A 25,942-nucleotide genomic window follows, 5' to 3' on the forward strand; every position below is an offset into this window, starting at 1 on the left:
ATACATACCTGAACACACAGTAATTGGAGTGCAGCAAAAAACAAGCAACAAGAAAATTTTTAAATTTCATACACGAAATGTCATGTGTTGGAGCAGTTCAAAAAAAGTTTATTTAAAATGTGTTCAACCATTTTGAATCATTTCGGTTTATATGAGAGCGCCAAAGCAAAATCGTCATTATTACAATCTCTGTTTATCCCTGAGTTCTATTCCTTCATCACATTCTTTTCAAAAATAATACCAGAAATCCAATGAAATATTTATGGACACGCAAGCAAATTTGACTCACTAGAATTTCTTTATAGATACATGACAATATCAAGAAGAAATTGATACATCATTTGGGTTGAGTGTACCAAGTGAAACCTTCAAATTTTCAATTGAGCAATGCTTTCATGTTACGAGATTAATCAGAAAGGTTATTTCATATTTGCGTTAATATTACACCCATCTTTGACACATGGTCATACTTCCTTGGGAATTCGAACACCATTACAGCAAAAAACAAGACTGTACAAAAGATAAATGATGAAACAGTAGTTGGAGATTGTTTACGTTGCATTTACGGATATATATGACGCATGAGCAGCGAACCACATCACACATAGATAAACCTCAGTGAAGTATAACAGTACTATAGAAGAAGATAAACGGATCTGAGGAAACTTGTAAGTCTTGCAGATTCGTTTTCTGTTTTCTTCTTTGATAATTTTACGAACATTAGAGTGATTGTGTGTAAATAACGTTTTAAGATGGATTTTTGTAAAACGGTTTTGAAGTAAATTGTTAATCGTGTTACTGTAACGTGATCTCCTGGACGCATTGCGGAAGATCCGTATAGTAATAATTCATGTTTAATGTTTATTTCAGTAAGTTTAGATTTTTCCTTCTCGTTAGAGGGCAGCAAAGAGCCTTTAAAATACCGTATATTGATAATCCAATAATCTGGGAAGTGAGTGAATGAATGAATGAAGATTGACGGAAAATGTTTGCAATTGATATTTGTTGTAAATGTGTCCTGAACACCACGCCATTATATACCAGTGCTCTTACCCAAAAAATTCAGAGTCCTGCAGAAGTGCCAGAAAGGGTTCAACTGCACGGTAAGTGGAGTTGAACCCATTTTTCCCCTTCAGCTTTAGATACTTCACATTGATAGTCATGGAAAAACAGCTAAAAGGGACGATATTCGAGGAGGTATATCGAGAATTTCTAAGACTAGGCGAACTACTTGACAACAATTGGCAGGGAAAAGTGAAACTTTACGACACGTTTCCCCCGGTAATTGTCAGAGACGTTGTCTCAGAAGATCAAATACAATCGGTGCCTTCTACTCTTTCAGACTTTGTAGAAGTGCGCGCACGCAAAAAGCGAAGAACAACAGCAGAATCGCACAAAGACAACGAAATGGAATTGGATGCTCAGGGTTCGGACGCTGCTGTTTCTTTCAAAGACAAAGTGCCTCCGATCATCCTAAGAGAAAAGCAGAGATGGGAAGCTTTAAGATCCACAATGTCCAATCTGCACATTGGCTTCATAAAGGCCAAAAACATGGATGAAGGCTGTATCTTCATGCCTTGATCCATGTGTTTGATTATAGAAGGTTAATTGAAGAACTGGACGATAGAGCCATCCAGTATCATACCTTTGCGTTCAGCTCGGAAAAAAAAATTTAAAGTGGTCCTTCGCGGTGTCTGTGAAGACATTGTCACAGCAGAAATAGCTGCTGACCTCAATTTACAGGATCTGCTTCCAGTCTAGGTCAGCAGAATGCACAAAACAGAAAAAAGTCCCCATGTCATTAGTCCTAGTAGAGATTCAAAAAATTTAAAAAATATCTACAACTTAAAAACAGTCTGTGGGCTCCTCGTCACACCAGAACCACTCCGGAAAAAATCATCTTCTGGGCAGTGCCACAGGTGCCAGAAGTTTGGCCATGCCCATAATTATGTAGAGCGGAATATAGATGTTTGAAATCTGGGGACATCCACCCGACCAATACCTGCACAAAACCGAAGACCGTTTCGACCAAATGTGGCAACTGCGGTTGCCCTCATCCTGAGAACTACAAAGGGTGTACTCAGCACCCAAAGAATAGACGGATGGAGGCAGTCAATCAGCCCTCCTTCAGTATAAGAACACCAGAGTCCCAGGCATCAAAACCGGAGATTCAGCGGCCACAGTCGGAGACCTCCAAAAACAGAAACAACCAAAAGCAAACAAGAAGTTATGCCGATGTGACCCGTACAAATAGACCAATACCAGAACAGAATCAGCCAATAACGCCTACAAATCTAACATCTGTTATTACGGCCTCACTAGTAAGCATGCTACAAGATTTCAACCTCTCAAACCCTACTACAACCTCCACTAGAAGATTTCTTCATGAATCACAGGTCATCTTCACAGCTCTCATAAATGAATAGAAACAAACTCATTCCAGCATATCTTCAGATCGTTGCATGGAATGCAAATGGTCTCAAAAATAAAATTCTGGAACTCCGTGATTTAACATATAGGTATCAACCAGATGTTATATTAATCAGTGAAACTCATTTAAAGCCCTCAGACAATCCTAAAATAATGGATTATCCCCTATACAGAAATTATGGATTACCCTACAGAGGCGGCGGCACTGCCATCTTCATTAAAAATTATATTAAGCACCACTCTGTGAGCAACCCTTCAACCACTAACCTTGAAATCACAGGCGTGGAAGTCGTCATCAGCTCTGCTGGCAGACTGAAAATCTACTCAGCTTACAACCCTCCACAAAAATCTCCACTACACTCTGACCTAAATATCATCTTATGCGACAGAGAGCCAACCATTATAGTCGGGGATCTGAACTCCAAGCACCCTGCGTGGAATTGCACAATCACCAACAAGAATTGTTGCATCCTTTCCAATTACTTAGGATCAAGCAACGCTGTTGTGGCAGGCCCCACCGAACCAACTCATCTCAGTACGTTTCCCACTGCTGACATCCTAGATAGAGCTGTCCTGCAGCATATCAAACTTCATTACCGCATACTATCTATGGATGAATTATCATCCAATCACAACCCAATTCTACTACTGCTGGGAAAACAAGAATACGTCTCTCCGCCTTCTCACTCCTATATAGCATGGGAAAGACTGTCAACAGCACTCAAGGATTATATTGGACCTGTCCTCACATATGCACAAAAGAAGAAGTAGAAACTGCAGTTACAAACCTCACACAACAAATGAATTCTGCTATAACGATAGCTAGCTCCTACAAATCTGCCCTCAAGCCAGATCGTTTGCCTGAAGACATCATGAACTTGATCAGACACAAAAACAGAGCTAGGAAATGATTCCTTAACACGTGTGCACCACAAGATAAAACAGCTCTAAACAGACTAAATGAGGCAGACTAAGAGATGCACTCAAAGCTCATAGAGACCAAGTATGGGATAAAAATGTTAGCCTCTATTTCACCTACTGATTACTCCCTCTGGGGACTACTGATAAAATATCAGAAACAAAGACAGATCCCTTCTCCCAATATTCTCTGACCAGGGTCTTGTTCATACAGATGTAGACAAGGCAGAAGTTCTAGCAAACAATTTAGAAGAGCAATGCAAACCTTGACTGTGATCATATATATAAGATTCACAGACAGGTCAGACACTCACTCAAACTTCCTGATATCAGCACTGACCATATTGTACCAACATCACCTGATGAGATATATGACATTATTAAAAAATTAAAGAACAAAAAAGCTCCTGAGGCAGACGGCATTACAAATCGGTGATCAAAAGTCTGCCCCGAAAAGCAGTAGTGCACCTGACCATAATAATAAATGCAATCCTAAGTCTTCACTATTTTGCTTACACCTGGAAACTGGCCGATGTAATTCCTATATATGAGCCAGGCAAGGATCCTCACCTGCCTCAAAATTAGCGTCCAATCAGTCTCATTTCCAACCTACGTAAGATTGCGGAGAAGGTCATCCTAGCATGATTTCAAGCCTCAATAAATGAACTAGACATCCTTCCTAAAGAGCAGTTCGGTTTTCGGCAATACCACAGTACTACTCACCAATTCCACAGAATAGTGGAATACATTACTACCAGCTACAACTGGCGTCAATACGCGGGAGCTGTTTTCCTTGACCTATCCAAAGCATTTGACACAATATGGCACTTTGGATTGCTACATATATTTAGCTCAGCTGGTATCTCAATGAAATTGACACATTTAGTTAGATCATACCTGCAAAACAGGACCATGCAAGTCAAGACCAACGGCGCTACCTCATCTCAGCGACCCATCTTGTCCGCAGTGCCGCAGGGATCCCTACTGGCTTCATTGCTGTTCTCTGTATACATGTCTGATATCCCGCACAACATAATTTTATCCATCATGGCCCTGTATGCGGATGACACAGCATTATTAGTCAGATCTCTCCGACCACATTTTGTTACTAGAAAACTTCACGAAAACCTCAAAGAGTTCATCAATTCTCTTCACAAAAAGGTCGATATCTCCTGCAGGAGACATCTTACTATTCAACACCAAAATTCCCTGGCAGACGGAAACAAAATACTTAGGTGTCGTCATCGACAAAATATTAACTTTTAACGAACACATCAAGGCTGCGTGTACAAAGGCATCTAAAGCCATCCGTCAGAATTACCCCTAATAAACAGACGCAGAAACCTAAACATCAGAATCAAACTGCTTTTATACCAGCTGACGAGTCGTCCTATAGTTACTTATGCTTCTCCAGCCTGCAGCCACACCTCCACCACAAATATTAGCAACTTGCAATGTGTTCAAAACAACTGCTTGAGAATGATCCTGAACGCCCCATGGTTCGTCAGAAATAATCAGCTTCACCGAGATACGAATATTCCTTATATCTTATCGTCCCTACGGAATTTAGCTGTAAAGTTCTTCCTAAAGACGTCCACTTCTCCCAATGATCTAGTTCAGCAAGCTGTAGCCTATGCGCCTACGGATACATTCCAACACAAAAGACCACAAGCCATTTAACTTCCTTCAGTGATGCATAATATCCATGCCCATTCAGGGCGAGCAAGCTGCTCATAAAATATTTTACCCTTACTGTGATCGTAACAGACAACGGGGAATATAGAAAAGCTTTTTGCTTCACCGCTTAAGTCATAAATGTCAATTGTCCAATAATCTGGGTTGTTAGCAACGGCTTCATTAAGTCATTCGGTTGATTCTTTTATGTTATTTTTAGTCGTATATAATTATAAATTACTTGCACTTGCAACTGTATACACCGACTGTCTGTTTAAAGAATGCAGTATTATTACAGGTTTTATCTCATTCCTGTAAATCTAGTTTGATAGATCTGCACGTGTGATAATTAGTTGTATTTCTGGTAGGCTCTGTTGAGCAGATTATTTTTGTCAGTATTGGATTTTGAAAAAAAAGCAGAGGTTTAGTATAAAACAAAGAGTAGAGAAATCTGATATTTCAGCATATAAAATATCGAAGAGGGAAAGGACAAACATGAACATTATTTTTCCTTAAAAACTGCAATTTGATTCAGGAAGTCACGTGATGTGGAAAATGATGTTGATCCACAAGAAGATGAACTTACTAATGCTGTATTTTTGAAGCTATAAAACGAACGTTTTAATTTCCTTACTGTATAAGATGCAATGAGGAATTTATAAATGTGGTGTATTTATAGATAGTCGAGGGATAAAGAGGTATTTAATGGATGAAGAATTTATGCTTAGTGTTTACGAAAATTGATTATTTATTTATTAACAATTTATGTTCTAGTTTAAGAATTTAAGTGCGATAAATTAGAGACAACATGGCGATATTTATTACTACACCATATAGCCACTAGGAGGCTAATGGCATTTAAGGGAACAAGTGGATATGAAAAGAATTAAGAAAATAATCATATACAGTTGTGAAGGTGTATCTCTTAATCACATTTTTGTACTATGACATCCGTTATTATCGTATTAATAGTTGAACTTTGAACCATTTTGCAACATATGTGTACTCTATTAGATAATTTTGTTTAACCTACGTTTGTCATTAAAATTACGCAGCTATAGCGAAATAAATGTAAACATATATTCGATGTCAAGCTGTCTTCCCAACAGAAACAGAATAATAAGGGAAAATAAATCTACTCCAGCAGTAACTTGCTTTTGCCAGATCATGTCCTGAGGGATTATGGTCTTGTCCAGGCTACGTATGAACTAACATTACATGACCGACCCTGAAAACCACTAAACAATTAACGGAGACAGTCCCGTTTGAAAAATCTCTCAAAAAATCAACGGAAAGAATTTTAAAAATATAAAACATAGCAAGTGGCCTGTGTAATCCTGTTGAAATTACGTTTGCATCAATTGTGTTAAGATTCCCGAAGAAAGGCCGTTCTAAGTTCAATTCTAGTAGCCGATTAGAGGAATGTTTTCTAAGCCGCTCTCGAGAGGTTCATGAGTTAATTGCTGGCACTGGAGAGTGAGCTTTTATTGCCCGGAAACTTTGGTTTTTCAGGAACTCGAGAAAACCGACATAGAACACACGCTATTAAAGATAATAATATACCTCCTTCAGGTTTATAGACTACCAGATGGCAACATTTGTCTCCCCCTCTTCACCTGGCGCCACTTAAAATTAGAAAGTATTGGGCCAGCTATCACTAATTGACTATAATGGAGAGTATGCCCCTCAGCTTCCAAAAGATAGATAGAACTGAAATGGCCTCGCACTACCTGAAGGGAATAAAATCATTAGAGGATTTTTTCACAAATAGAATAAAAACACAAAAAAAGTACACCACCAAAAAATTCCATGAAAAGAAACTTCAACTTCCACATCTAATATCTGGTGAGTCAACGTAAACATTAACCAAGATACAAAGTTACCACTACTTGCATACATCTAAACCCAACTATTCCTTGCTGAACCTCAAATGGTATTCTCTACAATTGTTCGCTTGAACTATTCAAACTACATTGTACATGACTCTTAATCTAAAAAGGGAAACATATATGCACTTTGCAGATCTAATATTCAGTACCAGATTTTGTCAAACCTTGAATCTCTCTATACATGAACTGCTCTGGCTCAAAATATCCTTCTTCATTTTCTTGTCTTTACCGCTTCCCAGTTTTCGATGACCTTAGGATTTGGGTAACTCAACTGTAGTTAGAATGACCCAAATAGTAATCTTTCTTGAAGATCAAAATGCTCCAAAAAATTCAAACTGTTAGCTCTCCTTGAAATGGAAACTAGGAACTATAATTCTCATCATTTTCTAACAACTTAGACCTTTCTTTTATCAGCAGTCCCTCCAAATATACCTTAGATGTTAGTGTTCTTCTTGGAAGTTCCCATCATAACTGCACTGTTTGGAAAGAAGTTAACGGATATTCTCCATAGGCAAGGTGCATCATGCCATTTAACTAGTCACGTGCTAATGCAGTACAAATTGGAAGAATATGATGCGCCCAAGTCAGTGCAGCTGTGTCCAGATGAAATGGCTGAGAGAAGGGAACTGACTGAGTTTAAAAAATGTGTTGAGAGAGGATACTATGTCGCAGGCCTATCTGTTCAGCAAATTGTTGACAAACTGGGCCATCTCAGGTCAACAATCAGTCATACCATATTGAGATGGAAGCGGTGGGAGTCAACTATTAGTGCTACCCGCAGCGAATGCGTAGTTCACGAATCTGAACAAACACTTTCAACATCAAGGCTCACAACATTGATTTCCATGGAAGGACCGCAATATGCAAGCCCTACATTATCCGAACCGACACGCAGCGTCGCCATCGGTGGGGCAAAGAGCGGAGAGCAGTTGGACAGGTGTTGGTGTGGCCGATGTCTTATCAAATATGTCTTATCAAAGTGCACAACCCAAAGGATGAAATTCGAGGTAGCGATGTGATAGTATGATTCTGTTTTTCCAGGTTTGGCCTCGGTCTGTGTTTGTCATTCCACGAAAATCAAAAAAAAAAAAAAAAAAAAAAAAAAAAAAAAAAAAAAAAAAAACATTTTCGTATTACGAAAATGGAACTTCAAAAGTGTCTGAACATTCTTGGCAATTCAATTGCTTCTTACTTTGTGGCGTTTCTCCGGAAGTAATTATTGTCTCCTTCAGCAAGACAATAATTTTTTGCTTATAATTTTTAGCTTAAAAATTACTTCGTTGTATTGCATGAATAATGAGATGTGTTCTCATGGGTTGGAAAATAACTAAAAAACAAACTCAACTCAACTGTGAATGAAGAGGCCCTTTCAATACGAAGCTAAGTCAGTCGGACTCATTCCTCTGGTGCACGATTTTTTAGGCTAGTTTTTGTGTTCGCAAAGTGGGAATGACTATAGAAATCGAACGCACACTTGCACTGTTTTAGAACACTCCCTCTAGGTTCAGCCAATTACGTAAATTTATTTAAATAATGAAATTAACAGAACCTACTCTAAGTATACAACTTGATATTTATTCGGTGATTAATATAATGTATAACTTTTATTCTGACTTTAAGTTAGTTTTCTATTAATAATTTGTGTATATATAATTATAATAATAATTATTATTATTATTATTATTATTTTTTATTACAGAGACTACAGTAAGTACAGTATATCAGTGAAGGTTGAACATCATTTCTTCACTATGGTATCCACGGTCGTTGCTGTTATAATCATAACACTTGGAACCTGTTTCTGGCAAGGAAGCGATACTCAGCACCAATCAGATAATCCAATTGTCTACACTATCTTAGGACCAATTAAAGGTACAAACATTCCTACAGCAAATGGAAAATCAGTGGATGCTTTCTTTGGCATACCATATGCCATACCACCAGTGGGTAAATACCGATTCCGTCGACCAGAACCAGTTTTACCATGGATTGAAGTGTTAGAGGCGACCGAGTTGCCAGATGCATGTATGCAAGTAGGCTTGACCGAGCATATTAATGACAGTCTGAAAGAATTCGAAAAATATTTAATTCCAAAGAATCCTAACGAAGACTGTCTAAAGCTTAATATATGGGTTCCGCATCCTAAACCTGAAAAGGCAGCAGTTATGATATGGATTTACGGAGGAGGGTTTATTAGTGGTTCATCTGATGTTGCTGTAAATAATCCTCAGGTTCTTGCTTCAGAAGAAAATGTTATTGTAGTGTCAATGAATTACAGAGTCGGTTCTTTGGGATTTCTGTATTTTGGGCTTCCTGATGCACCAGGCAACATGGGATTACTTGACCAGAATTTAGCTATTTACTGGGTCAAAGAGAATATTGCTGATTTCGGAGGGGATCCTGATTGTATCACATTGTTTGGAGTAAGTGCAGGAGGGGCAAGCGTGAGTTATCATCTGTTGTCCCCACTGAGTCGAAATCTGTTTAATCGGGGTATAATACAAAGTGGAACTGCTAGTTCTCCTTGGGCTAGACGTGATACCTCAAAAGCTATTGAGCAAGGTCTACAATTGGCCAAATTAGTTAACTGTTCTCATGATAGGAACCACCTTGAAGACGTCCTAGACTGTCTACGTAAGAAAGATGCAAAATCTTTAGTGGCCGAAGAGGTAAAGTTGCTAGGCGTTATTGAATTTTCTTTCGTTCCTGTAATAGACGGTTTTTTCCTTGATGATGATCCAAAAATAATGCTGAAGACCAATCATTTCAAGAACACTAGTATTCTCCTTGGTACTACTTTGAATGAGGGTACTGGGTTTCTATTGTCTTACCGTCCTGACATTTTTAAGTTAATTGACAACCTCACAATCTCACACGATGAATTCCTCGCATCGCTAGCCGATTTCGCGCCTACCAAGGACGAGTTAATTGTCCAGTCCATCGCACAGGAATATACAGATTGGGTGGATGCTGACTACATTGGAGGTGCTGATCAATCTATAAGCGATCGCTATTTTGTATGTCCTACTGAGCAGTTTGCTCAAAGATTTGCCAGTGCACAAAACGATGTCTATCTGTACAGCTTTAATCACAAAGCCCCTTTATCTTTTTATGGATGGGATTTAAATTGGATGGGTGTTCCTCACGGAACAGATGCTGGATATGTGTTGGGGTTCTTTCTAAATGTTTTAAATGACCCACAGGAAATTGTGCTTATTCGTCGTATGATGAGACTGTGGGCAAATTTTGCAAGAACAGGGTAAGTTTTTCTTAATGTCTTTGTTCATGCCTTATCTTATAATGGATAAACAATAATTTCCATCTAGAAAAAACGAAATGTAAAATATAACATTTTATTGATATTATTGATATTTCAAGTTTATTTAAATAACTCAATGGTAAACCCGTTTTTCAAGTTCCTTAATGCAACGCAGAAAGGAGAATGACCATCACGGATTCGATTCCCTCACGAAGTAGAGACACATTTTCCTTTTTGAGGCAATCAAGCGGAAATACTTCTTCCGGAAACAGGTTTTCAACTCACAACTCAAAATTGCCTACCATATCATGCACGCTATTTAATAGATTAATACCAATTAAGGTGTAAGGACAAGAAAGGGTGACACATGTCTGCTCTAATTTCTTCGCGAAATCTTCAAAATCGAACGTAGCCATGGACTTTACAGTCACACACGACTACAAATAGAGATGGCTGCCTACTTATTATTTTTTTATTCTTTAAAATGTTATGACGATCTACCGAATCAAGCCTTTTTTTTACGAGATAACTGCTTTCTTCGGCCTGGCATTAATTTCACCAACCAAGGCGTTTCACTAACCATGTCCTGAGGTACTCGTATGTTGCTCCAACCAAATAGAATTACGTCAGCGAGCTCATAACCATGAGACACTGGCGTTAACAGCGGATGTTGTATTCCACGTGATCCCATAAACGTTCGATGGAATTCATATCTAGAAAATTAGGCCACCAGGGGGAGCGCACGCAATACTTACAATATACTTTCTCGAAACATGCGTTCATAATGCAAGCCTTGTCAATTAACAATCTCCAAGTAGATTAGGGGTTGAGAGGATCCAGTGATGTCCATAAGGACAGTCCATATTCCAACACACAGCCACCACCGACGTATTTCTAGTGAACTGTGCAGAATGCTTTGCTGGAAAATTACTGGGAGGTTATAATGGTTTGGTTCACGAGTGTATACATTCAGTTTGGATGTGTTCTGGTTTATAAAACTGCTCATTAAACCTATTTGTATTGTAGCGCAGGGTCAGATTCATTAATTTTATCGATTTACTCTATTTCCATCTTCCTAGAAGTTTGGACATCTAAGGAGGAGGTGGAAAATAACGTTCTGATTTTGCATTTCCTATATCACTTCTTAAACAGTATTTATAAAATAGCTATATCAGTAATCACAGTTTGTAAGTAATAAATGAGTGATTCTTGTTTTATTCATTATATAGGAGAGACAATGGAACACACATTTTGTGTGTTCCATTGTCGGTGCTATTCGACAACGTGTTAACTCAAAGGTTTCATTCTTTCATTGTCTTGCTTTGACAAAGTCATTTCACCTACATAAAAAGAAATGATCTAAACATATGATGTTATTATTAATCTTTTTTCATAGTTCAAAAATTAGGTTCTAGGTAAAATATGTGTCTTATCTTAAAACTTTTCATTGCGATTCTATATATCTTATTTCTGTTATAAAGTTCTGCATATATTTTAAAACTTACAACTTGGGAAATTGTCTCACTACCGATAAAGATCGAAACATTGACTCTAAGATTTATGTCCTGACCAAGACTTTTATTGGTAATTAACCTTTTATTAGTATTTATAGCTATATTATATGTATAGAACTCTGTTCATATTCTCCAGTGTCGTCTTCATGTGGCCGTTCACGAATACACTAGATATTATTTTTACTTTTATTTCATTTGCTGCTCGTTGGTGTACAAATTTTACTTCAGTATGCCCACCGCAGCTTAGTCAATAACGAAGACAGCCTTAATTGGTAAGACAATCGGTTTAAATAGTTTAGTACACGAAGAATTTGTGTAAGGGTTCATCAGAAGATGCTCAGTTGGTCTCATACTTAGATAGTAGCAGTTTCTCCACACAATTCTAGATTTTCGTTTTGAGATGATGGTGGATAGAAATTTTAATTTCGAAGAGCATATTGCGAAGGTTGTAAAGACAACCCAGAGGATTTCTGCAATATCAAGAACATTACTCAGAAGAGAACATAAGAGTTTTTACTAAAATAAAGAGCCATAATGCCTCAGTTCGACGATCCAAAATTATATAAATCAAGTGGATATTAAATCCAGAATTATTTCAAAGTTGAATGTAGAAAGTATGAAAGTTTCGTACGTAATTTGACCAGAGAGCTTACGGGAATACACTCGCCTTTACGAGTCGCCCTAGCGCGGACCTTATAGAAGACATGACCGCTTGCCCAAGTATTCATATATTCGCCTTTTATTGGTCCATTTTCATAGGTTTCACTAGCCGGACAGGTTGAGCACACTTTGGAGAGCTGCCCACATGATTGACCAAAATGATTTAGGACTTTGGAATGTTTTTTACGAGGATAGATTGAATTGTGTAATATGCAGAGCTTGAAAGATAAAATGTGAATGGATTATCATTCATTGATGGAGACGTTTAATTTAAACTGTTGAGAGGTACTGAATATAAGAGAGAGAGAGAGAGATTTTGGATGGGGAAACAAAAGAATGAAGCAGGAACTAGGTCCAATCCTTGAAAATTCTGCAAGATGAGTTTACGATTAAATAAAATATGCATAATTATTATACAATGTATATTGCATAATATTAAGTATTAATTATGTAACCACCTCTCTCTCTCTCTCTCTCTCTCTCTCTCTCTCTCTATTTCTTTCATTAAATGAATCTTTAACTCCAGTAGAGTTAGTATAATAATTTTTTTCTGCTATTTTCTTTAACAGCAATCCAAATGTATCACCAGATGGCGCCGAGGAAAATGAAAAATGGCCGCTTTACACACCAAAAGATAAAAGGTATTTCATCATCGACAAACCTGAATCCTCCACTGTAGGTCGTGCACACCGGGCTAGACAATGTGAATTCTGGGAGCGATACATACCTTACTTGATAGAATGGACAGGTTAGTTTATTATTATTATTATAGATTCATCGAGTGAGAGGATTTTGCAATATCGTAAATCTGTAGACTTCAATAATTTGCTATTAAATTACATAATAGTTTATGGATAATAAACTATAATTAAACTAATAATTATGGATAATAACCAACATACGCATTCTTGATTGATATGTTTGAGAGACAAAGCGCCATTTTTGTGGATTTTATTACTTTGTAACTAATGCTAGTAAGTACAAGAATGATAATTTTAGTGACATCTGAAAGTCGGGTTATTTATCGAGGGCCACAGACCGAAGCGTTACGTTTTCTACACTAATCATTGTAGCATCTGTTTATCATAATTTTTCGGTTTTAAGATATTCCTATTGCCTTGAGAAATGTTCTTTTGTGGTCTTTAGAAAGACCTCTTTGCCTTCATAAATTTTTTTGGGGGCGTAAGGAGACTAATGTAGTGTTCCTGGATATACCCCAATTTCTTCATTTTCTTGAGAAGAAATGTTGCTCTGTGGTTTGAAATTCTATCTACTCTACAAGATGAAATTTCAGAGTTCCGTTTGTTCTCTATTCCTTCAGTATGAATAGTGTTGCCAAATGAAAATTATTAAAAACAGCTAAATCTTTTAAAAAAAAGAGCTAAAAAGGAGTTAAAAATAAAAATTCGAAGCTAAAATGTTAAAAGTAGTAGTTGATACTTTTAAGTTACTTACTTTATTAAAGTAAGTAACTTAAAGGTATTAAGGTATTCAGCAGTGGCGTTTGCACTCTACTGCGCTTGACCGCACGAAGAAGGGATTCGTTGGTTCAAATCTAGTCGTCGACTAGAGGGAATTTTTATAAGCTTTTTTCGACCGATTCCCGAGTTAGTCGATCTCTGACACGGGCTAGCAGTTTTTTTCTCCCGGAAACTCGGGTTTTTCGTCCGTAAACTCAAGATAATCGACCGTCGAACCCACACTATTTTCAGACATTAAAAATATTGTGTTACGGTTAGGGATCACGAGATGGCGGCACTAGCTTGTCGCCTTCTTCACTGCGTACCAATGAATCAGTGATAGCCTTGGGCCAGCTATCTCTCAGATTGGCTGCTAATGGAGATTGAACTGCCCACTCGGTCTCCAAAAGTTAGATAGGATAAACGGCCCTGCATACTCCCTATACGGGAACAAATAGGCGTTAGCTATTTTTTTTTTTTAGTTTATTAAAGTTGAAGTGATACTTGCATATAAGTGGCTAACTACATCATCCATGTGGTCTTCTGCGCATATTCACCCACGTTTTCACTTTGATTTTCAGCTTTATTATTATGTGGCCATCGTTCCAATATTACTCAGTGTAGATGCTGGTGAATGATAGTCTGTACAGCACTTGTTACGCCTGAGACCATACTTGACTGACAAAATAGCTGTCAGCATTGGCAATTCCATCTTCTTTCTTAATTTAGTTTTAACTACATTCATGGAACTAAAAATTCGTTCAATTTCCGCATTAGAATTTGGCAGTATTAATAAATTTATTGCCCACTGTGCAATTTCTTTAAATGGATTCATTCCAGATGCATCTTCATATTCTCGTACTTCAGTCCAGAATAGCTCAGTGTTTTCTCTATTTGTCAATTTATTTAAGTGGATAGTATTGTACAACAGCAGCAATATCTTTTTCTGTTTTAAGCATTATTCTAAGATGGGAGTAACAAGTTCTTTTATAGGTTTTAGGGTATTGTCAACAGAAAAAGAAGACATCATTCTTAAAATATTCAAGTTTTCAGGCAACCTTTGCTTAAGCTGTTTGAAGAGACCAAGAAGAAACTGTCCTGCTCTACTTCTAAGATTTCGCTCATCGTTTTGTGTTATTTTTTTTTTGTATCATCAACTCTGAAATTTTTCTTTCAAATCTGTAACCTAGATTTGGATTGCGATCCAAATAGTCGTCAATCTCTGACTCTAGGGGGTTGACTGTGGATGATGATAGCACTAACATATTAGCAATAGAGCGAATCAAACGAGAAAGGTCTTTAAATAATCTCATCTTATCCGCACTGCTGGATTCGAAAATTTTGTTAACTTGCTGAACTTGAACAAGAACAGGATGCAAAATGAAAGGTACAACAGTTTCCTTTCATCTTTGTACATCTCCCACAAAATTTGAGCTTTGTAACATTTCTCAGCCACACTCACTATTTCGAAGTGAGTTTTTAATTCCAACCGCTGGCTGAGAATTCTGTCTACTGCAGGTTCAATGGAGAGCCACCTTGTTGCACAATTGCTTACAATTTTCAGAGGAGCATCATTTTCGTTGATAGTTTTGATGCAGCTATATGTATGCTGCTTGTCTTGAAGAAGAATGTGAAAACCACTTATTCGTTTCGGCAACTAAAAATTCTAATTTTCTTGGGAAAGATTCTGCACAAGTGTGAGACATTGCCAGTTGTAATGAATGGCATACACATCTAATTAAAATTAAGGAGGGAATATATGTCTTCAGTTGTTCATAAATGCCATTACTGACACCAAAAATCGCATTGCAATTGGTACAGACAACGCATAATACTGGCGTTGTCTGTACCAATTGCAATGAGATTTTTAATGTCCAGTTTCTTGGTCAAGGGCTCTTTTACCAGTGCAGCCACAATACACTAGCCTCATACTTTTCTAGAACAACCATGCTCAAAAATGTATGCATCATTTTGTTCACTTTCTTGCTATACTAAATGATGGCCATTCCTAAAATCTTATTCACTCTGATATCATTCGATTCTTCTATTAGCAAGCTTCAAGTTTCATCTCCAATGTCCACAATTAGATCTTCTTCAAAATGCTCACTTAGAATATTCTTTACAATTGCAGAGCACTTAGTTCGGTGAATTTTTACCTTTGGCATAATTTGACTGTCTGGGATGATATTTTTGCAAAGCTCTACTAGATGATCGCAACTGTTGAATGATGAGTGATAACAAAGAAATAATGCTAACCTACCTTCAAAGTTCGCGGTCTCATCAGACTTTTTCACAAGCATATTTGTAATAGGAACAGCCTTATATGGAACTGCAGCAAGATGTTTCTTAGTTTCGCTATGCTTTACAAGCTGACAATATTTAGCAGCTATATCACATCTGCAAAACTTACAGCGGCCTTTTGTAGCATCACCAGGAACTTCACTCACAACCATTTACTAAACATTCTTATTTGCAACCACTCTCTCCTAAAGTTTTGCTTGTAAGCTTTAAAACTTTTAATTTTAAAACAAACTTTTAAAACAATTTCTTTAAGAGTGAGTTATAAAAACAACTAAAAAGAGCTGAAACTAGTTCTGAAGGAGCTAGATTTGAAGCCAGGTGCTAGATTAAAATTTCTGGAGCTAGGGAAGAAACAAAAAGGAGCCAGATCTAGCTCCAAAAGTGCTAAATTAGAAACACTGAAAATGAACTCCAGGATCCTTAGGAACAATGAAAACTTCAGAACTATTTACGAATGTGGTCTTCTAGTCGGTTGTATATACTCCAGACATCTGATATTTTTATGCAGTTCAAAACAGCTTCTTTAATTATACTAATTAACGTGCGTTTATCTGCTTCTCAAGTATTTCATTTTTGGCGAAATCTCATAAAATTGTGAACGGATCAAATCCCTAATAAAAATCCACTGATATACGATACGAGGAAGGCACCTCAACCATTTTGATCCCTGTACATCAGTTCATATGGTCTATCGGAATGTTTCTTCGTTTTTGTTTAATTGGCATATTAAAGGAATCAACCATGGCTGATCTTCGGACGTTCAAACAGCGATATAATCGAGGACTAAGGATTGATATACCAGCTTATCCTAACACTAAACCATGCCACCTTTGCAGAATTACGTACAGTTATTAATTCAGTTTAGCTGACCGATAGATGTCAGTGAGTTCGAATGTAACTGTGGGCCTGGATGCTTTGTAAATGTCTTTGGGTGGTACAGTAGCAAACAAATTAATCCGAATAAGCCGAATTTTTTTCAGGTTTTTGGTTTGGTTTTTGTTTCAGCTCATAATAATTTTGGTTTTGGTTTACTATTTTCCGTTTTGATTTTATTTAATTCACTATTTTGGTTGAGTGCTGCGTGTTTTAACTGTCTGTACGATGTTTATTAATAGTGTTGTATTAATAACTAAACACTAAGAATATCAACATATAAATACACTAAAATATCAGCATTAAGTGTTGACATTCCTAGTGTTTTATTCGTTTTGTTTAACTATAAAATGGATACATCTCCAAGAAAGCATTAAAAAATATGTACTCTTCCCTAGCACACATCTTAACTCAAAAACAAATTGTCAATGAGTGTGGTGTTGGTGTTGGATATTGTTAATTCGATTTAAAAGAGGTTTACGAAGGCCTTATCTCCTGACAGAAAAGGAAAATGTGGGCGAAAAAGGAAAATTACACTTACTCATAATCGTTTACTAATTAGTAAAAGTAAAATGAATCCAAATTGTCTAGGCTTAAATAGAGACTTGACAGTTAGTGGGATTAATGTTCGGTCCGTCGAAATTGGTGAAAACAGGGTGGACTGCTCACAGACCAAAAACGAAACAACTGTTGAAGAAGGCTATGCAGAAAAAGGAGAAAAAGTGTACAAAGATTGGACTGTTGAAAAGTGGAAGAAGGACATATTCTCCGATGAGAGCCATTTCTTTGTTCAAGAAGAGAGAGAGAGTACCCTAATTCGCAAATCAGCGACTGAGAAGACTTCTTCCGGCCACCTTCAAGAAGCTCCTAATCACTCAGTTGAAAAGATGTTCTGGGGTTGTTTTACACATGATGGTCCACGATCACATGTGCCTGTTGAGAGCATGATGAAAAGTGATCAATACATAAAAATATCGGAGAAAAGAATTGTCCCGCAGATCCAGAAAGACAAAGAACTCATCTTCCAGAAGGATCTCGCTCCATGCCACACATCAAAAAAAAGTGAGAGTTCCTTAAAAGTCACACCATCCAATTGCTTTAGTGGCAGGTAACTCTCTTGATATTAACCCAATAGAAAATGTGTAAGCCATAGTGAAAATGAGACTTGGAAAATTCAATTGTGATACAAATGATAATTTAATACAATCCATTACATAAAAGTATGGTTTCGCGATGCAGAAATTGGAAAATTGTGTTCTACTTCGGTGGAGCCCATTCCTAAGCGAATTAATGAACTTATTAGGAACAGAGGAGCACATATATATACATTTTCATTTTAAAGAAAAAACGTTTCTTTAAAATGTAAATGTTTAGATTAATTTTCTCGCTACTGTACCTAAATTTCATCTTCTGATGCGAGATCACACGCCTCTTATCTGACATCTGAACTGGCTTGAGAAAGTGCCATTACTATAAATGTAATATCTTAAACTTTGCATTCATGTTTGATTCGGGAATTCAACATAAATGAACGAAATCAATCAAAAATGCAGCTTATGGTATGCTTTCTCTTGCTTTCACATACGCGGGTAGGTGAAAGGGTTCAGAGGTTAGGGTAGCCTGAATCCGGCGTTGTTCGAAAATTCGCGTATAACTTTTGACTCTCTAAAAATAACTATTATTATTATTATTATTATTATTTCTGACACCTCCAAGGAGTCCGAAGACTCATCGCGGGAGGACACCTACAACTGTCTCAACCACTACACCGAACCACTACTACGAATCATCTCCATCAACGCCATCTACCGCCCACCTCCACCACTACCACAACTAGTATGTTTTGTCTGTAAATTGCGTGTGTTCTGAAGGGCCGATTTGTCTGTATGCGGGATGAAAAGCCCGAGTTTCCGGGAGAAAAAACCCTGCTACCTCCGTATGAGATCGGCTAACTACTAATAACCTACTGTTGACGGAAGTCTTACCTAACATAAACAGTCGATTAACGCATTTTGTATGTTATATGTATTATATACTGTATTCTTACAATAAAGTAAGCTAGAGAAAAGAAAATGTTATTAAAGAAAATCATAAGAACGTATTTATTTACAGGTGTAACGATTCATGCATTGATAACGAAGAAGCAGCAACATGATTGCTTTATGGTAGCCTAGCCTATACACTAATGAATGAATCGTTATAAAATTCTTAATTTATGCTAATTAATTAATTAAATTAATTAACAACGGTTAAATTATGCAGTTATGATTTAATACTGCATCTTTAAGTTTGTTTATATTTCTCTCGACTGCGAAAGAGGCCACGTCACGCGCTCCGAAATTCTAGTTATAAAATAATAATTATGAATAACGAAATACAGTATATGCTGGAGATACAAAAGTATTGTGTAATATTTTTGCATAATAATAATTAATTTATCATATCCAATAAACTGTACTTTTATATTACAGAAAAATTGAAAGATTGTGAAGAAAGAAATAATTAAATGATGTGGATCAATCAACAGCAGTGAATTTACGGACGTTGAACTACCAGTATTGTGTGCTGCAACAAAATAAAAAAAAATGCCGAATTCAACTTTTAAATAAGCTCTTATTTAATTATGAAATTTGAATTTCTTTGTATGCCATTCTAGTAGCATCATATCACTCAAATATATTATATATAAGTTTAAAAGACATGTATGGCAATCTTACATTAGAATATTACGTTTACAGCTTCTCTTTTTATGTGAAATATTTTTAATTGCGTAAGATTAAACTAGTAACATAGGGGTCACAAAATTCCTGACAGAAGTAACTACTGCAACAGCGTGTGCTGTTGCTGTATAAGTTACGAAGACGGGCTTCTCTACGGTCTCGGATAATTCCAGTGACCTACTTAAGAGTCACTTGACTGGCGCCGCATCCTTGACTCCAGCCATCATTACACTAAGCAGACAACAAAGCACTATGCACATCAGAAAATAGAAATTTTCAAGGGGAAAACACACAAAATATCACCCAATACATAAGTTAATACACAGTAAAAAGAGAATAATATTAAGAGAAAACAACCATCATCATCCTGGGCATCCACAGATGCCGTATGGTCACTCTGATGCGTGGTCATATGTCACACCAGGCCCTGCGTATAGTTCTGTTGTTTCCCTTTGTAGAAGCTTCAACTCTCTGAAGATCAATCACTAAATACACACCATCCATCTCATTGACGGTGTTGGAACCTATATCCTAGCTTCGAATCCGCCATTTTGTTGTAACGTACTCTTATTAATAAAATCTATTAATTGCCAATTGATCACTAATACAAATATAGAGAAATTTATATTTATACTGCGCCACCCTATATTTAGATTAGTCTATATAAAATAGTAGAATCAATTTTCAATTAAATTAGCAGTCTCCTTACTCATTCAGGCCGAATTCAATATTTTTCACTTGAGGCTCCCGCTAGATTCGAATTATTTATGAACGGTGGAATAAAAAAGAATCAGGCAAACACAGTATTGAAATTAATAAAACAAAACATTTAATATAAGGTTATATGATAAATACATGAGTTCCGCTTCTAAAATAAGACATTACAATTAAGTTAGTACATCGGGTCAAATCATTCATATTAATTCAGTCTTCAAAATCTTCACATGCAAAATGGAACTATCACTCAAGTCTTCATACACAGAAACAAATAAAATATGACTGTCCTTACCGGAATTAATCTTCAGGACGTCAGATTTAATGTGAGTACATCTTCAAATTATATTTATTACACCTATGGAACACATTTAAAAAGAATTCTTCAAGGTCATAACTAGATTATTATTTGTCGCGCTTCACAATTCTCGACGGCAACTATAGGGCAGATTGATATCCTTGTTTACTACTTCACAACAAATTAAGCTCCGTACAATTCTTCCTAAAAGCAATATAGAAATAAGTAGTAATTCTAAGCTAACTGGATCTATTCTGAATCCTTCATTAACCTTCCAGTCCTTTAATTATCCAAATACGGCACCAAATCCCTATTAATGCCACTGCTGACTTGACTTTCAGCTATCTATAAGTTTTCACTTCGTCTTAGCACACTTTTAAATACTCTTGAAATCCTGCCCTTCAGTCCTTTTTATTAACTTTCACCCCCTTGCTTATATCCTTCCTTTTTTCCGCTTCAAAAACTCTCCCTTTTTTACTCTTATATTACCACTCATATATTTTTCTTCTCTCCTCGTTATAGAAGCTCACGGTCTACCCACGCGCGTTCCATTTTATTTCTCTCTCCATGGCAACGAACAAAACGTAAACATTCGCGTTAACGTTATATAAGGCTATACTTTTACATTGAGTAATGAAAAACATTAATAAAATATTACAGTTACTTAATTTTCTCTTTCATTTCATTTACAATTAATAATAATAAAATATATGTTTCAGTATATATATAAGGTACATTAAATTATATACATATAATTTCTCATAATATTATTGAAGGAATAAAGTAAATAAGATAAATGATATTTATTACTGGGTCCTTCCAATAGCAAAATATACATTAAAATTATTTAATCAAATAATAGCTGATGAAATTCAGGAATAATACATGAAAAATAATTCTTAAGCAAGGGATTAACAAATCATTTTTAAACAAGTCATGCTTAATATATGATAGGTTATGTTAAATGTGAATGAAGAACAAAATATACATAATAATTTCATTCCCAGTTTAACAACGGTCAACCCCTTCTTCTTTTTTCAGGAACTTTACCTGCTATTACTGTTCTGAGAAGTCCTCCTTCCATCCTTTCTATGTGACCAAAATATTTTAACTTTCTTCTGTCAATATCCTTAAGGAGCCTTAAAGTGTTCTACTGATCTTTTCTAACGCCCATTCATTTGTTCCCCTTTGAGTATATGATATCCTCAACAGGCTTCTTTAACTGACATGAAAAGGGGAAAAATTATGAGGCTTAGTTAAATGTCTCTAAACCGAAGAAAGTTCTGAAGGAGACTTCTTTAGCAATCCCTCTGCAAATTCTTCTACTGACTCACTCACTCATCAAAATTGACTTCGGTTACTCAAGACATATTCATTACGTGCAAAAACTCAGAGCAACAAGCCCGCTTAAAACAGAGGTTACATAAAATGCCGGTTTGAGACACTGGCGGTCCACCCTACGGACATCCCTTATTTGTTTGCAAATCATATTTCATTAGTTCACTATTCACTAATGCATCATTGGTTCAGCCCATTCACTAATCCATCAGACGCATATAGATGTGTCTGATGAATTAGCGAATGGGGCTTTGTATGAATTAGCAGGCGTTGAATTTATGAAATGAGTACCCAACATTAAACGCCTTTGGATCAAATTTCCAAATGCTCTGTGAATTCGTTTCCTAGCCAAGAAGCACGGCACCCAGTACGTCCGATCTTATAGCATTGGTAATGCCCTTATTGAGATTTGTCGGCTTGCATTTTGAATAAGAATAAAGCGTTGTCAACTAAACGGAATCACTTATAATTTTGACTTGCGCCATGTCCACTCATAAATTTCAAGTAGGAAGTTTCGATTTGGTTGTGTACGAATACAAAAAGAAACATAAACATTCGTTTGTTCATATCACCTTGTCCACAGTAACTGATATAAATGGAGTCTACATCGTTTCTACTACCGGTGACAAGACCTTTCGCTACGGACTGGAAAATGCGTTATCTACAATCGGAGTGGGGAAGGTTAGTGAGTAATCCATTCTGAATCGTAGAAAAAACTCGCAGAAAAAATCATAAAAAAACTCTTTACTAGAGTTTGTCAAAGGCAGAAAAGTTGTCTGTTCTTTTTCCTATTTTCCAGTCTTCCAGCTCATTCCGTAGATCTCATTATTATTTAATTATCTTTCTTAACTGAAGAAAGATAATTAAATACCAATGATTCTAAATAGTGACTTAAACGTTGATTTCTCTGATTCTAATTCGCAGGCCGTCTAAGAGTTCCTTAAAGAAGTTTGGCAATGAACAGAAGAAGAACTTCTATAGATAGTCTTCCACCGGAAATTTCACAGTTTGCAATCACAGATCTGTGTCATGTTTGTTGCCACAAAATAATTGTATCTTGTATTCATAAAACTTAGAGCTAATAAATTACATTAAAATTATTTTTTATTATTATTCAGCGTAAAATTAAGTTTTACAGTGATGTGAAACATCACTGTAAAACTTTATTTTTATACTCGGACGACCGGGCGAGAACAAAGAATTATTCTTTGTTAATTCTAAGTTGGTGCATTTGTTGGAACATTTTTCAGTGTTATAAAGTTTTCATAAATAATTGAAATAAATATTTTTTCATGCGTTGTAAGGGATAATGATTTTTTTCTATTGGACTGCTCAATGCACAATCATGAATATTTGGATAATTATCTCATCATAGTGAGTCGAACTCGCAGTGTTTTCCATTCGATGGGTGCTTTTCCCACTGTTCTTCTAGCTTCGTTACTGAGCCGTTGAAATATTAATATAAACCAAAACACAGTTAAAATAAGTGTGATGCCATCAGTTTCCACCATCGAAGCAAATTCTAAACATATGTGACGATCAATGACATTCACCTGAATAAAGTCGAACTCATTTTGTTAATAATTGTACTTTGCATCCCACTGCTAAAAGAAATGTATGTAATATACAGACTAGACCACTTAGGATACATAATTGCTTTATCTTTTACTAAGAAAAAATATATTATCGGAAAAGAAAGATTACGACAACACTAACACGTGGAATATTTCTCAGAAAGAGACAAAAGTTTCTTTCAGAAATGTTATGATTAAAATCGAAGTTATCTCAGAAACCGGTAATTTGAGCTTTTTAATTTCCAGTAGCAGATCATAAACACTTCGTTAAGGAACCACAAGCACTATATATTATCAAATACCATTTCATTTCGTCACTGCTTTATTACAACATACCGCTAGTTTAGTTTACAAATCAGACCTGATGAGAGTAAGCACAGCAACATCCGTATTCTGTATCATATTATTAATTGCCCTTCGAATGAAACGAATTGAACTATAATGGCGAATTTATCTTTCTCATTGTCAACTGTGTGAAGCAGATCATAGAATGTATCAACCCCCCCACCCCCAAAAAAAAATGTTTTGTAGAAAAAACGTGCATTAAACTCCCTCAAACATCTATTTCACATTTAAGACTTTTAATTTTTATTGATAACTGTAAAAAATGCTACATTTTCACATGCAAAATGTCAATGTATGTTTTAGTATAGTGGAATCAAGTGTGGAGAAAAATACAAAAAATGCAAATTTCGAACACATTAGGAACATTACGGTAAGATCCGTTTATCAGTTACCCTGTGCTCAGGAAGGATCTTCTATAAGCGAGTGATTCTGACTCAGTTTGGTTGTTTTTATGAATGAATTAATACACTTATAAACAAGATACATCATTCAGATATTTAATATTGATATTCCAATATGAGATTTGAGCAAAACGCTCATGATATCAGGTCAAGCTCAAAGGTCACTTAAGATTTTCTTTATTATTATGTGGCCTCGACATAAACAAACAAACAAAATTATATGGGGAAAATAAACAGCTAACGAGGGAATAAATAACAGGTGACGAAATGAAACAGATGTTAAAGATTATTAATGCTGCATTCAGTGACTCCAACATATGTTCTCTCCAGAGAACAGGCACGTAAATGATGGAGTGAAAAAAGATGTAGATAAACAGATGTGTTCTTCCTCGTGTGAGCAGCAGAAAACGCGAGGAAGAACAGATAAACTTAATAGATATGTAAGAGAAGTATAGCAAAAATTAAATAGCTCGGAAGGAGTGCATGAATTTTGAATTTTTCTCCCTTTAATAATGATATTATATATTATAGGGGGATAAGAGGATGGCTGACTGACAAATATCAAAAAGTGGTATTCGGTGGATGTGAATCTGCAAGATTTAAGGTAACCAGTGGTGTAGCAAAAGGATCAGTGCTTGGTCCACTGTTATACAAATCTGTACATTAATGTTATTGGGAATTATTTGAAAAGTTGTTTGCTTCTGTTGATGCAAAGATAGGTAGGGTAATAATTAGGAATACGGCTTATATGCAGTACTTGCAGAATGATTTGAATAGGCTGCAATTGTAAGCAGGTTTGATCTGCTGGTTTCCGTTGTGATTCTGGTATATTGGAGAGAGTACAAAGGAGAGTGTTTAAAATGATATCAAGATTGTGAAATATTGAGTATGAAGACAGATTGAGAATTTGTAGACTGCAGATACTAGCAGACTGGAGAAAGAGGGGTATTATGATTGAGACTTAGAAACTTCTGATGTTTCTAAGTCTCATATAGAATTTCAATTGATGGAATTTTTCAATTTATGGAGGGTGGGGAAAGGACCAGAGAGCATCCTTGGAAGCTGAGAATAAATGCCTCCAAGAAGGGTGTGAGGGCTACATTTTTCTCTCAGAGTGTGGTGCGTGATTGAAATGGATTGTCATTGAATGTTGTGAGTGCAAGCAGCGTGAATGAATTCAAAACTAAGTATCACATCTGGTGTGTGTGTGTGTGTGTGTGTGTGTGTGTGTGTGTGTGTGTGTGTGTGTGTGTGTGTGTGTGTGTGTGTGTGTGTGTGTGTGTGTGTGTGTGTGTGCAGTATATGGACTCCTTTTATGAGTCTCTGACTCCTTGGAGGTCTCTCCTAATAATAATAATAATAATAATAATAATAATAATAATAATAATAATAATAATAATAATAATAATAATAATAGACAGAAGTTTATTATTATTACATGACACATCTAGAGTCTAAGGACTCATTTCAGGAGAACGTATACACACTATACAATCTACATCCAGACTATTCTCTCTAACGTCCACGAATAGTATTTTTCTCTTTTATTGCGTTGTATTCTCTGCCAATTGCTT

At 36.2% G+C, this 25,942-nt stretch overlaps 1 protein-coding gene across 1 annotated transcript; it reads left to right on the top strand.

Moving 5' to 3' along the window:
• The first annotated feature begins 618 nt into the window (after nucleotides 1–618).
• On the top strand, nucleotides 619–19,715 carry LOC150093319 (acetylcholinesterase-like). Its single transcript, XM_090413711.1, has 4 exons — nucleotides 619–668; nucleotides 8,611–10,170; nucleotides 12,914–13,092; nucleotides 19,450–19,715. The coding sequence occupies exons 2-4, from the start codon at nucleotides 8,663–8,665 to the stop codon at nucleotides 19,482–19,484; spliced, it is 1,722 nt and encodes a 573-aa protein (XP_090269837.1). The 5' UTR covers nucleotides 619–668; nucleotides 8,611–8,662; the 3' UTR covers nucleotides 19,485–19,715.
• Nucleotides 19,716–25,942: the final 6,227 nt, after the last annotated feature.

The sequence above is a fragment of the Typopeltis vanoorti genome, chromosome 24 (genome assembly GCF_054136105.1).
Source record: "Typopeltis vanoorti isolate ZY-2024b chromosome 24, IOZ_Tvanoo_1.0, whole genome shotgun sequence".
NCBI classification, from domain to species: Eukaryota; Metazoa; Arthropoda; class Arachnida; order Uropygi; family Thelyphonidae; genus Typopeltis; species Typopeltis vanoorti.